General features: G+C 33.8%; 1 protein-coding gene across 1 annotated transcript; it reads left to right on the top strand.

Annotated features, from left to right (window-relative positions):
* The first annotated feature begins 5790 nt into the window (after window positions 1-5790).
* LOC110895025 (nucleobase-ascorbate transporter 6) lies at window positions 5791-11044 on the top strand. The gene is made up of 14 exons (XM_022142283.2): window positions 5791-6342; window positions 7350-7447; window positions 7570-7746; window positions 7842-7942; window positions 8027-8102; window positions 8221-8280; window positions 9053-9237; window positions 9315-9411; window positions 9503-9589; window positions 9717-9775; window positions 10119-10210; window positions 10293-10370; window positions 10462-10622; window positions 10700-11044. The coding sequence occupies exons 1-14, from the start codon at window positions 6234-6236 to the stop codon at window positions 10916-10918; spliced, it is 1599 nt and encodes a 532-aa protein (XP_021997975.1). The 5' UTR covers window positions 5791-6233; the 3' UTR covers window positions 10919-11044.
* The last annotated feature ends 2854 nt before the right edge of the window (window positions 11045-13898 follow it).

Genomic DNA, 13898 nt, shown 5'->3' with positions numbered 1-13898 from the left:
GCCCAACAACTTATATGATTTGATTCGTATGGGCCGGACTAGGTTACATGTTCAACCCGTTTAACAAAGCAAAGATCATGAAGGAGAAATAGCGCGGAATCGAGATTACAAACTAACCTCGGAAGTTCGGGTTGTCACAGTTTAGATGATTTACCACACTTAGATAAATGCGTTTTAATAATATGATGAAATTGATGATATAATTATGCTTAGAATCATCATACATGATAGTGATAAGATGATGGTAAAAAAATAAAAAATAAATAACTTGAGTTTTAATTAAGTATCATCGCAAACTTTGCTACCGGCTGTCTACAATCGCAAACGGGTCTCAAAAGTTGCAATCGTTTATGGGTCGTTGCAAAAAAAGTTATAATCTAATTATTGATAGGGTGTTACGATCTTTGTAATAATATATCAGAATATTGTATGTTTTGCCCTGATGAATTGACCATCTTGGAACCCACTCTTTTGTTTTCACCTGACGAATGATCGCCCAGGAAAAACGTGTCTTGCTTGAAAAGGATTCGTTTTTCCCATCAACTGATGTAACTCACACATTGGTTGTGGGGGAGAAAGAATTGTGGGGGAGAAAGAAGTTTTATTTTAAGAGGTTGGAAACCTTCTATACCAGGATAGGTTTTGTTGTGCGATAATTCATTGGGTGAAAACAAAATCGTGAGTTCCTGGATGGGCAACCTATCGGGGATAAAGCAGACAATATCCTGACATAATTTACTTAGACTGTTACAAGGTGTCGGAGCCATAGGTTTTGTCCATGTGTCAGGGATATTGCTTTTATTTACATGTAATTACTACATCTAACTTATAATAAAAAACTTCAAATAATGACACGTGGCATTCTCTCCTTCAACTTCATAAATTTTATTTATAATTATTTAATATAGATATCATTTATTTTTATCCTAAAAAACTCCAAATAATGACACGTGGCATTCTCTTCTTCAACTTCATAAATTTTATTTATAATTATTTAATAAATTTCTTTTAATATTAATATTAATAACTAATATATACATATCATTTATTTTTATCCTTATCTTTATCTAAAATTAATAAATAACTTTAATTTTGCAATTTAGACCCTTTAGATAAAGATAAGGATAAAAATAAATGATATCTATATATTAGTTATTAATATTAATATTAAAAGAAATTTATTAAATAATTATAAATAAAATTTATGAAGTTGAAGGAGAGAATGTCACGTTTCATTATTTGGAGTTTTTTTTATTATAAGTTAGATCAATAAATAACTTTAATTTTGCAATTTAGACCCTTTGAGTTTTTACTTTTAACCCAAAGTTTTTCATCTTTTGCAATTTAAATCCAACTCTTTTTTATTTTCAACACCATACTTATCATCTTGCCCAAGTTGTTCGTTTCGTTCTAAATTTTGTGAGTTAATGCACCACAACGTGCGTGTGGGGTTCAACATTTTTTCGTACATTTTTTCCCGTTTGACTGGCCCGTCGCAGCACATCTATTTTTCTCCGTTTAACAAGTTCGACCAAAGCGCGGGTCCTGGAATGACTTGGTTATTTTTTTCTATGTTTTACGTTTCGGTTTAATTTCTCTGCAACGAGCGTTCGTGATTCAAAGATTTTACGTCTGCTTTTCGCTCGGTGTTATTTTTTTTCGTTTTTATTTAATTTGTTTTTACGAGCTTTTCCTGTGTTGGTGGTCGCTGACAGTAGTATAGCATTGGTACTACTTGACACAGTTTTACAACAACCGCTGCAACGCACAGTTTTACAACAACCGCTGCAACGCAGGGGCTTAATACTAGTGCTTTAATAATGTAAAACTTTTGGTTCTTTATGGATTGTTGACTGTGTAAATATACAAAATAATGCCATATTATTTGTTATTTACAATGCATTTTTTTCACTTTTCGATTAATTGGTTGTTATGAAAAATAAAATAAAAACTTGATTTGAGTCATTATGTACCTCTGAAGTAAACATTACACGCTGCTTAATAGAAATCAACGACGGTTAGTAGCATTGTTAAAGATGGGCTTGCCCTTAGAGACATATAAAGCACATATGCATCGAAAAACCTTATTGGGCCAGACATATATTAGAGACACTATAAGCCCATATGCATAGAAAAAACTTATTGGACCAGACATATAGCTTAAAACATTTTTTTAAATATGTTTTTATTATTTTAATATTATTATTATATTTACTTCCATCCTTAAATATTTTTTTTTTTAAACTTTTTAGTGATTTCTTTAGTATTATTGATACCGTCCAACATTGGGATCGGTATCGGTTTATTTTTATTTTTCTATAAAATGATATTGATTACCCTTTTCATTTTGTTATTAATATAATATAACGTTTTATTATCTACGATTCGATGAAAGTTCTATTCGGACGGGTCAAATACAATTAATAGTTTTTTTATCGTCACATACCAAACTTATACCTACCAAACATCGGCGTCGGTACCGTATTCGTTTTTTATGGTTTTCTTAACATGTCCATTTAAAATCTTCCAACATAATTGTATTCGCAATAAACTATTTTTTTATATCGTAAGCTATATTGAGTGCAGACACCATACCAGTATCGTAACAAACCGAACCGATACCGATTAAGCAACACCAATATTGGTACGGGTATTTGTTCTTATGGTTTTCAATTGATGTAAAACATGTTTCGATTGCTATGCTGAGCGTCGGTATCGTACTGGTACTATAATGACCCAATCGATACGACCTAAAGCCTGCCGCGAAGCGGTGGAGAATCCTACCGGTTTAAACTGTAAAGGTTGAATTGGGTTGTGTTTTATAACATTTGCTATGTATTAGTGGGATTCTTCTGTGTGATATGTTGGGAATTCGGTTCAGTTTATATCATATCAAAATTAATACTTGAATGTTAGAGAAAAAAGAATTAAACGCGCCCATACATTGATGCATTTTTAGAAAGTTTACATATGCAAGCTGTTACAAAGAAAATCAAATTAAATGAAACTAATTATTTAAAGTGGAATGGATGGAATTAAAACTTAAGAACATCTAACATTTTATGATAAAATTACTATTTATAGTCCATATTTTAATAAGTATAGGAAATTATAGTTTATAAAACATTTTACAACTTTTGAGCTTGACATCAGGAAAGCCGAATTGTTCACCAAAACGAACTGGAGACGAGAGGACAAGAAATACACAATTGTTGATAACTGACTCAACGTGGAAACACAATTATACCAAATATATCAAATGATCTACGAAATCGGTTCATTAACATAGTAAAGACGACCACAACATTTAAATATTGAGTTATGCTGCAATATCTTATGATTTAATCCTTACTTAATACTATTTAAAGATATAATCAATAACAAAATAATATCTTAGTAAATCATCAACCTTGAGTTGATCAAACTCGAATGTACAAGGCTCGCATTATGGGTCGTCCTTATAAGTTATATCAATCCAGGGATTTATTTTTGAACCCCTATACAAATAACTATTTTCTGTCAATATACTATAATAAAAATTGTTGTAATTCTTTCATTGACAAAACTTTTCTTATTTGATTTTCGGTAATGTTAAATCCGTCTAACGAATTCCCACAATGTTCCTAGAGTAACAATATAACGACACATTCATCAGTGGTTGTGAAACAATAGCGAGTCCAAATGTCTAATAGCGGCTTCAATAGTTGTTTGACTAAAAAGTGAAAAGGTTTATGATCACGTAGGTTGTGAGGCTTTAACTAACTAAACCCTCAAAAGTATGTAGTGTTTTGCATAAAACAAATCAAATAAAAAAAAGGTGGGTGATATGTAATTTTGATAGCAATTGGCTAAAGAAAATTGTTTCTTTTATCTTTGGCTCAACGACAGCTAACAAGGCAACGCCCCTTCTCATGGCGCCCCTTTAATGCCAACGTGGCATGGCATATGGTGACCAAGGATGATGATGTGCACGTGGGATGCTGATTGATGCATTTTAGGTTCTATACAACTACATCAGAATTTTGTGAATTTGTTTGAAGAATTCTGTAGAAATGTATATCGCTACATTTTATTTCTTTCTAATCATACACCAATGCATTTAAGAAAAAAACACATTATAGCTTTCAAGTTAAGAAAAGACGAAAGTTGTATTTTAAATGGTACAATAATAATCTATTAAGAATATTTAATTATCTCTAGAGGTGAAAGCACTACTCCCCCACTCATGCAAACCTTTTGCTTTGAATCTTATTCTCTTTCTAACGGCAGCCACATTTAAATAATAACGCCGCAAGCCCCTATTCAGTGGTGGGCCCAGGATTTTTGGACAATGGGGTACAAAAAAAAAGAAAAAAAAAGACAAAAAAACGGAGAAACAGGTATTGAACCCGTGACCATTTGTGTGAAAACAAGGGGTTTTACCACTGCACTAGGCTGACTTTCATTGTTATGGGGTCCAACTAAATTATTTTATGGGGTCCATAGACAATTTTATATATCGTTTCTATTACTTTTTAAAAAAAGATTGGGGTCCAGGGACCCCGTTCCTTGTAATGTAGGTCCGCCCCTGCCCCTATCTATAATTGTACCACAAAATATGAAAGTATGTTGCACATTATGGTATTTGTATCACAAGATCATAGAGCTTGACTAAAAATTTCGGGTGAAGGGGCAGATAATTATAGGACCCAATTTATATATTATATAAATATTTAGGCAAAATAATTGAGTGACGATCCTTTATAATTTTAAAACATTTAGACGAAAAATCAAAAATTTTATACTTCTAACCGAAACATTGTGTGTGTGTGTGGTGGGGGGGGGGGGCAGTGCACCCCTGGGTATCAAATATCCTTCGCCCCTGATACATAACTATTTTATATCAACATTTATGACTTACGTGATACATGATTGTGTAACAACAGATATTTGAACTACAATACCGTATCAATTTCCTATCAAGGTGAAAAGTAGTGTTTAGTCTCGTTAGTAGAAGGGGGCATGTTTGTTCCTTTTGTCAATAAACTCGGGCGTCATAATTGTCCTTGTGTATAAAGATTGCCAGGAAGTAATTGGAGCAATCGCAAATGTGCTGTTTCAATCTTCTGCCAATTGTGTGAGCTGCATGTATATTTCTCTTTAAATCGTGGTCAAAGGTTTTTTAAGAGGCACCAAAGATTGCTTTCTTCAATTTCGACTTGCTTCAAGAAGGTAAAAATGAAGTTATGAGAATTTCTTGGTTCTCTGAACTCTAACACACGTAGATCAAACATTTTGTAAACGATGCAAACATGAAATGATGAAACACGAATCAGAGTCATGTATGGTGGGAGGGGTTACAGCATGCTTTTTTTAACAATATGCGTGCCATAATATAACTACCGAATATTGTTCGAGTAGCATATCAACTGAGTTTGTTTTTCTACACTATCATCTACCGTATGAGGTGATACGCAAATAAAAATTAGTTCGTGGTTGTGTTATCTTGTAAATCATGTTTGGCCTAAGAAAAAAACCACTTTCTATATTTTCTCACCATATTATTTGGCAGATTACCTTTTTTATATACAAGTACATACACAAATTTGGTTTAGATAAGATTGAAGTGACTTGCAAGTGTTGATAAGTTTGGTTTACCTTTTCTCGATACTTATTCGTAAACACCCCTAATTTGGATGAACCTTCTTATTTTTTTCAATAATATTAGTTCAAACTTGAAAAAAGACAAACATATTATTAGTATTTTAAATTTATATTTATACTATAGTTTTGAGCATGAAACCCCACCTTGTTAAGTTACTAGTACAAGTAAATGGGTTGGTAGTGCATGGGTGCAGAGATGAGAGAAAGAAGAAGAAGATAGAGATGCTGCTGCTGTCACCTTTTCCTTTAAGGAAAAACCCTAAACACATTCATTCACTCCACAAAGATTCCCCTCATAAAGAAACAATTTCTTGTATTTTCATTTTCTCTGTTCCCTCTTTCTTGATTCTGTTCCACTTTCACTTTCACTTTCACACCCCCCTTTTCCTTTCTTTCTTTCTTTCTTGCTTTTGATTTTTTAAAAACATCTTCAAGACTTGATTCAAGGAACAAAAGTTTGCATTTTTATCACAGGGGTTTGGTTTCAGTTATCAAAGGTTCATACTTTTTACATAAAGATTCAAGATTATTGTTGAAATCAAGTGTAAAGATTTGGGGATTTTGTTGAAGTTAAAAGGGAAAACAGAGGTATGGCAGGAGGAGCAGCACCACCACCTAAACAGGATGATCAGCAGCCACACCCTGCTAAAGATCAGCTTCCTAATGTCTCTTACTGCATTACAAGTCCACCACCATGGCGTAATTAAGTTTACTCACTCTTTACACCCATACATACATATTTGTTTCTTTTACTGCCTGCTTTTGCTGTAAATTGTTGTTGTTATCCTAACTTTATGCCATCTTTTTGTGTTAATTCATTGGGGTTGTCATTGGTAAAAGCCTTCATGTCTACAGTCTAGATATGTGTAGTAACATTTTTCATCAGTAAAAACCCTCATGTCTGACTGTTCAAAATAAATAAAAAATAAAAAATACAACCTTCATGTATACAGTCTAAATTTGTGTAGTAACTTTTTTTATTTGTGGACATGTTAGGTTGGGCGGGTTAAGAAATGAGTTTTTTTTTTTTGAAAAAAGAAAAGTTAGGGGTGACTAGTATATTGGATATGACAAGCTAAGGGAGATTGAGATGGTTTGTGCATGTGAAGAGGAGGTAGACGACGGTGCCGGTGAGAGCCGTGGAAACCATCACAGTGGAGGCAGAAGCAAACTGACTTGAGATGAGCAGATTAGGCAGGATTTGCTAGACTTGCATGTCTTTAAAGACATGGTTGAGGATAGGATTTTGTCGAGGCATAGGATTAAGGTTAAGGACTCTTAAGAGGGAGAAGGGTACACTTTTCTCATCGTAGCTTTGAGTTAGGGGCTTAGTTTTCTTATCCTTTTGGTGCGCTTTGCATGTTACGTGCTTCATGTGTTTGTGTCACTATGATGTTTTATCAGTTCGTATCAGTAAATATTACAACTCTATTGGTAGATTACTATTACTATATTTTAGTATTCTTTATTGTTTTGCTGTTTGGATTCTTTGCATAGCACTATGTTTACTGGGTATAGTTGTTGTTTCTATTGGTTTTGATCAACCCTATTGAGTTAAGATTTATTGTAGTGTCTTTTCATATGAATTCTTGCTTGATCTAACCATGATAAAGTTTCCAAAATGACCTTTTGTCTTCAATCTTGATCCTTTAGTTTGTTTGGTTTATTCGACAATCATATATTAAAAAGGAATCATTTTAACGCAGCTGAGGCAATACTCTTAGGTTTCCAACATTATCTTGTGATGCTTGGAACAACAGTTCTCATTCCAACAACTCTTGTTCCTCAAATGGGTGGTGGGAATGTAAGTCTTTCCGGTTTCCACTAAATCTTGAAAACTCATATTCTTTTTTATTTCTTAGTTTTTTGTTTGTTGATTTAATTCAGATACATGGGTTGGTTGGTTGGTTTATTTGTCTATTTTAGGAAGAAAAAGCAAAGATGATTCAAACACTACTGTTTGTTGCTGGTTTGAACACATTGACACAAACACTTTTTGGGACACGGTTGCCAGCTGTCGTTGGGGGGTCATACACTTTCGTGCCTACTACTATTTCAATCATTTTGGCTGGTCGATATAGCGACATCGTGGATCCTCAAGAGGTGGTTACACACTTACACATCAACCTTTTATGAAACTTATAGTGTTTCGTTTAATGTTAAATCCAATTCACTCACACACGTTGACGATTATACAGAAATTTGAGAGGATTATGAGAGGGACTCAAGGAGCTCTTATTGTTGCTTCAACTCTTCAAATTGTGCTTGGTTTTAGTGGACTTTGGCGTAATATCACACGGTTAGTTTTGAATCCTGTTACACATTCTATCTTTTACTATTCAGAATTTAATTGGTTGGAAATTTTCGGTTTTTACGATTTCAGATTCATGAGTCCATTGTCTGCAGTTCCATTGGTGGCTCTAACCGGTTATGGATTATATGAGTTTGGTTTTCCCTTGGTATGCATATATAAATATGTGTGTATATATATTATCTGCATATAAGGGGGTATTTATACAGAATGATGCTAATTATGCCAAAAATATTAGTTTTATATAGTTGCTTAATGTTCTATAGGTTGCTAAATGTGTTGAGATTGGATTGCCACAGATCATTATGCTGCTAATTTTCTCACAGGTAATGTTTCTTAACAATCATCAAAAACACACTTAAAAAGACATAAAATGCTTGAAATTGACACAAAAAGTCAAAAACATCAAAAACAGCTATCAAAATCCCCTGAGGCGCACCTGAGGCGCAGCTTTTTTAGCGCCTCAGCCCCTCTGAGGCGCATGTACATTAAAAACACCATGAGGCGCGCCTCAGACTCGTTTTTTGGACGTTTCGCCTCGAGGCGCACACCTCAAACGTTTTTTCAAACCATGATATTCTACAAGTGGAAAATTTCTATTCGTTATGGGTATAACAGGTCCATTTGGGTAACGGGTCAAACTGGTTGAGAGTAACTCGAAGTGTGTTCAAAACGAGGTTTTTTTTTTTATATAACTTGGGTTGTACTTTGTCTCTAATGGGTCAAAATGGATAATCTTTGTTACAGTGGAGATGGGTCAAACGGGTTGAAAACCACACAAAGTGTGTACGAAACAAGCAAAACTTCCCAAATAATCATATTTCGAAGTTTAATTATGATCATAATAATATAGTATTTAATAATCTTTTAGGAGTTTATGCATTAACTGTCTATAAAGCTTAAGAAAAGAAAGAAAAGGTGCTTGCGGGTTGGCCCAACTTGACCCATATCAACTCATACTCAGTTTGACTTGTTAGGCCCAAACCCATTCTGACATGTGACCCAACCCACTCAACCAGCCCGTTTTTCCACCTCTATTATACTCCAAAAAGTTGGTCATGTGACACTAATGTTAAACGATGATGACGTTTATTGCAGTACATACCCACTCTTATGAAGGGAAAAAGCCAAGTATATGACCGATTTGCTGTTTTATTCTCGGTGGTAATTGTGTGGATATACGCTCACTTACTCACTGTTGCTGGGGCATACAAGAACGCATCTGACAAAACTCAACAAAGTTGTAGAACTGACCGTGCTGGAATCATAGGCGCTGCTCCTTGGTATATCTTGTCTGTCAATTGTTGTTTTTATATCGGTTACATTCTACATTATTAATAGAAAAAAAGTTGCTTTATAGGATACGTGTTCCTTATCCGTTTCAATGGGGAGCTCCAACATTTGACGCTGGAGAAGCTTTTGCTATGATGGCTGCTTCGTTTGTTGCTCTAGTCGAGGTTATTTACTGTTTATGCTCTTCTTTTACAAGAAAACCGCTTTATCTTTTTTTTTTTTAAATTATTAACTATTTGTTTAATCGTTCGCCAGTCTACTGGTGCGCTCATTGCAGTAGCTAGGTATGCAAGTGCAACTCCTATGCCACATTCGGTTCTTAGCCGTGGCATTGGTTGGCAGGTATTGGTGTGCCCGTTTAATTGAATATGCTTTTTCTTATTTCCGATTTTTATATCGGTTTTGGGATTATAACTGATTAGTTTTTTTTTTTTTTTTTTTTTTTTTTTTTTTTTTTTTTTTTTTGAAGGGAGTTGGCATTCTGCTTTCGGGTATCTTTGGGACAGGAAATGGCTCATCTGTATCCGTGTAAGCTGTGTTTATGGGTTGCTTTTGAGGTGGCAAAATGGATGAGTCAGGGGGGTCGGGTTGACAGACAATTTATGCCCACTTTTTATAAGTAGGAAATCCGTTTAATATTGTTACAATAATAATCTAGTATTGTAAAATAAAACGAATTTGGAGGATGTAAGCTAAAAATATACGCTTTTGTCAACTTTCAATCCGTTTGATCTGTTTCCGTTTCAGATAATTTTATTAATTCAACCCATTAGAGTAAACCATAACCCAAATTAAACCGTTCCTAAGTAAATGAGTCGAAATTGCCCCCTTTAGTTTGTTTCCTAAGTAAACCGTTCCCGAATGTATGCAGTGAAAATGCGGGTTTGCTCGGTTTAACACGTGTTGGTAGCAGAAGGGTCGTGCAGATCTCTGCTGGTTTCATGATATTTTTTTCCATTCTTGGTAATAACTAATAGTCAACATTTTCTTCTACATGTTTTTGTTTGAATATTCTTTTTCTTAATTTTCGTATGATCCGATGCAGGAAAATTCGGGGCTGTATTTGCATCAATTCCAGCACCTATCGTAGCGGGATTGTATTGTCTGTTCTTCGCGTATGTGGGTATGCATTAAACTAAGCTTTTTGGTAGTTTCATTTATGTATTTGATTCCGTGAATTCGTTCACAAGGATGATTTTCTTGCATGAAAACAGGCTCAGCGGGTCTTGGGTTTCTACAGTTTTGTAATCTAAACAGTTTCAGAGTAAAATTTATTCTTGGATTCTCGATTTTCATGGGGTTATCGATACCACAATACTTCAACGAGTACACTGCTATCAGGAGTTATGGTCCTGTCCACACAAAAGCTAGATGGGTAAGTTACCAATTTTCACCTAAATATGAAGTGGGTAAATATGTAAATTTATCACTGTTTTTTTTTTGTTTGTTCAGTGGAACGATATGGTAAATGTACCGTTCTCTTCTGAAGCATTTGTGGGCGGTTTATTGGCAATGTTTCTGGATGTAACATTAAGGCAGAAAGATACTGCAACAAGGAAGGACAGAGGAATGCATTGGTGGGACAAATACAGATCGTATAAAACCGACGCAAGAAGCGAAGAATTCTACTCTTTGCCCTTTAATCTCAACAAGTTCTTCCCTTCGGTTTGATCCAAAATCGGCGTCTTTGTTTACTTTGCATACACATTGTTTGATCTTTATTTTGAATCTTGATCAACCTTGTTTCTTGAATCAGAAATCTAGATATTAAATTTGCTTACCATGACTTACATCATACATGCCACTTTTGAGTTTGAATTAGAAATCTAGATATTATCTCTGGGAAAAGTTAATAATATATACATATATATATATGTATATGTATTTTTAAAAATAATTTAGGAAAAAGGCAAGAAGTGATGTGATATTACTTATTAGGAGGGTGGCATGCAAGATGGCCCTTTCTTTTGTCCCTATCGATTTATTCATACATACGTCTTTACCAAACCAATAATAGAATTTAAAAGTGACACCATATATATAAATAAAAAAAATCTTGTAAATTATAAGACTATGTTTGAAAGAGAAACTTAATATTACAGATAATTGAATTTTAATAAACAAGGTTTTCAATTATTCAGTTCATGTATATAATTCAAATGTTGCTTTACAAGATGTCTCACACCAATTATTATATGGGATGTTCAAAAAAATTAATTTCTAATTATGTAAAATCAATACAAAATCTTATCATGATATTATTCCTCAAGATGGCATTTTTTAATATATTTACATCAAAATATGGGTTGGTTTGTGTACGAGAAATTGCACATATCTTTATTCGAATCAACTCGTAATTATCATTCACCACCAGTCACGACTATTGTTTGTAATAACCATCTATTATCGTTGCTGACACCACCATCAGCATCATAACGTCTTAGTCTTATGTTTTTTCCAAATAAAAATAAATAAATAATTACTGATACCCACTTAGATTCTTATATTTAGATTCTTATGAAAGATCGTACATACACCTTTTAAATATTGTTTGTTAGTTTACATATGAATGATAGCTACTAGCTAGTGTAAAAAATGTATGGAGTGGTTGGGAAATTTGATATGGTATGTGGATGTTACAAATCAAGGCCCTCAATAATGTTAATTGGTATGAATGGTATCCCTACAACCAGATATGATTTTGGTTTTTAACAATCATATTTCTAACATATATGGTTTGGATGATTATTATGTTACATGATCAAATTTGTTAATTAAATACTTCACTTTAATTGGTGTCCTACAACACAATTATAGTCTCCCACAAAGACCCTCTTCCAAAATCAATATGTGGAACCTAAAACCTCACATGGCCTCTACGATGTTTTATCTAATTATTTTTAACAACACAACTATATAACATTATAAGACATAGGTTGTATATGCTTTACGGGATGCGATAAAGTCTAGAATACTATAAATCATATAATCATATGTTGGTTGCGTATAAAATTTTGATGGTGTATAAAATCCTTTTACCAACTTAACATAATCATAGTCTATTGACATTCCCTAATAATAGCCACGTTATAGATGATATATGAGAGTATGTGATTATATTAAAATTATATTCGGTAATTTGACTTTCAAGATAAAAGTATAAAAAAGACAATCTCTCAATTTTTTATATGTTCATTATAGATGTATCATAATGTGTTCGTTTTAATCTTGAAATTATGTATGGGCAAGAAATAGTTAAATACAGAGGAGAGGGGGCCTACTAAAGAATTGAGAGATTGCCTTCTTTGAATGAGACCTCTTTTGTTCACAAACTTATTATTAAAATAAAATGTCCACGTATACTAAAAGTTTTTAAGTCACTTATTTGAAAAAGTAATAAATACCTATTTTTATATTATATCATCAATAAAAGTCTCAAACTTTTAAACTATCTGTAACGGGCTCACATCTCGTGATAAATCAGTCCTAAAACGGTGTGAAACACCACTTGATGGGGCATTTTAGGGTGTGATGAGTAGAGGAGTGGTTGTTCACTCTTATTTTTGATAAATCACATTCACACATTTTATACTCGTTTTTTTTTATTTTTTTTCTTTTATTTAATTTTTTTATGGAATCATTACTCACATTTAACAAGTTTAAAAAAGTGGAACTATCATGCTTATATGACGCCATTTGGGCTATAGTCCGGTGGTGGCAGAGACAAAAGTCTCTTAAGGGTAAGTTCTAGATTCGATTCTAAGTAGGGGTGCAAACGAGCTGAGCCGAGCCCAAGCTTGGCCAGGCTCGAGCTCGAGCTCGATTAACTTATGAGAGCTCGGGCTCGAGCTCGACTCGATTCGAGCTTTGTTTTCAAAGCTCGAGCTCGGCTCGTTTGTATTTTATCAAGCTCGAGCTCGGCTTGTTTATTATCTATTAATTAGTATATTAAATAAAAATAATATAACTAATAGACTTTTTAGGCTTTCAAGCTCGATAAGTAAAGCTCGGGCTCGGGCTCGTTTACTAAATAAGCCTATTTTTAGGTTCGAGGTCAGCTTGTAAACAAGTTTAAATAAGCTCGGCTCGTTTACACTAAGGCTCGATAAGGCTCAACGAGCCTAACGAGCTTCACATGTTAGGCTCGAGCTCGGGCTCGATAAACAAACGAGCTTTGTTTTGAGGCTCAAGCTCGGCTCGGGCTCGATAAGGCTCGGCTCGTTTCGAGCTTTTTCTCGAGCCGATCTCGAGTAGCTCGCAAGCCGCTCGGATTTTTTTGCAACCCTAATTCTAAGCATGATGAATTTGTGGTGTGATTTAGTAAGAAATTTGCCTTTCAGAAAAAAAAAGTCAAATCTATATGATAGTAACATAAAATCACATATAGTAAAACCTTTATACATATTTTTAGAGTAAACTGTTAAAATGGTCAATGAGGTTTAGTCATTTTTATCATTTTAATCTAAAACTCAAATCTTTTGAATTTGGGTCCTTATGGTTTCAATTTTGTTACCATTTTCACCTAAAAGCAAAATCTGGTCAAACTTTTCAGTTAACATCCAACTTTTTTTATCTTTTTCCTCCCTTTTAATGAAGGGCAAAATGGTTAGATTTTTTTAGTTTGTTATTATAAAACGTTAAAAGACCATTT

Source organism: Helianthus annuus, chromosome 12, assembly GCF_002127325.2.
Source record: "Helianthus annuus cultivar XRQ/B chromosome 12, HanXRQr2.0-SUNRISE, whole genome shotgun sequence".
NCBI lineage: Eukaryota > Viridiplantae > Streptophyta > Magnoliopsida > Asterales > Asteraceae > Helianthus > Helianthus annuus.
Note: the sequence above shows the minus strand (reverse complement) of the source record. Positions and strands in the feature narration are given on the sequence as shown.

Coding starts and splice junctions, on each gene's coding strand:
- LOC110895025 (XM_022142283.2), top strand. CDS start 6,234: ATGGCAGGAGGAGCAGCACCACCACCTAAACAGGATGATCAGCAGCCA. Junction 9,776..10,118: donor AATGGCTCATCTGTATCCGT/GTAAGCTGTGTT, acceptor GAATGTATGCAG/TGAAAATGCGGGTTTGCTCG. Junction 10,623..10,699: donor TCCACACAAAAGCTAGATGG/GTAAGTTACCAA, acceptor TTGTTTGTTCAG/TGGAACGATATGGTAAATGT.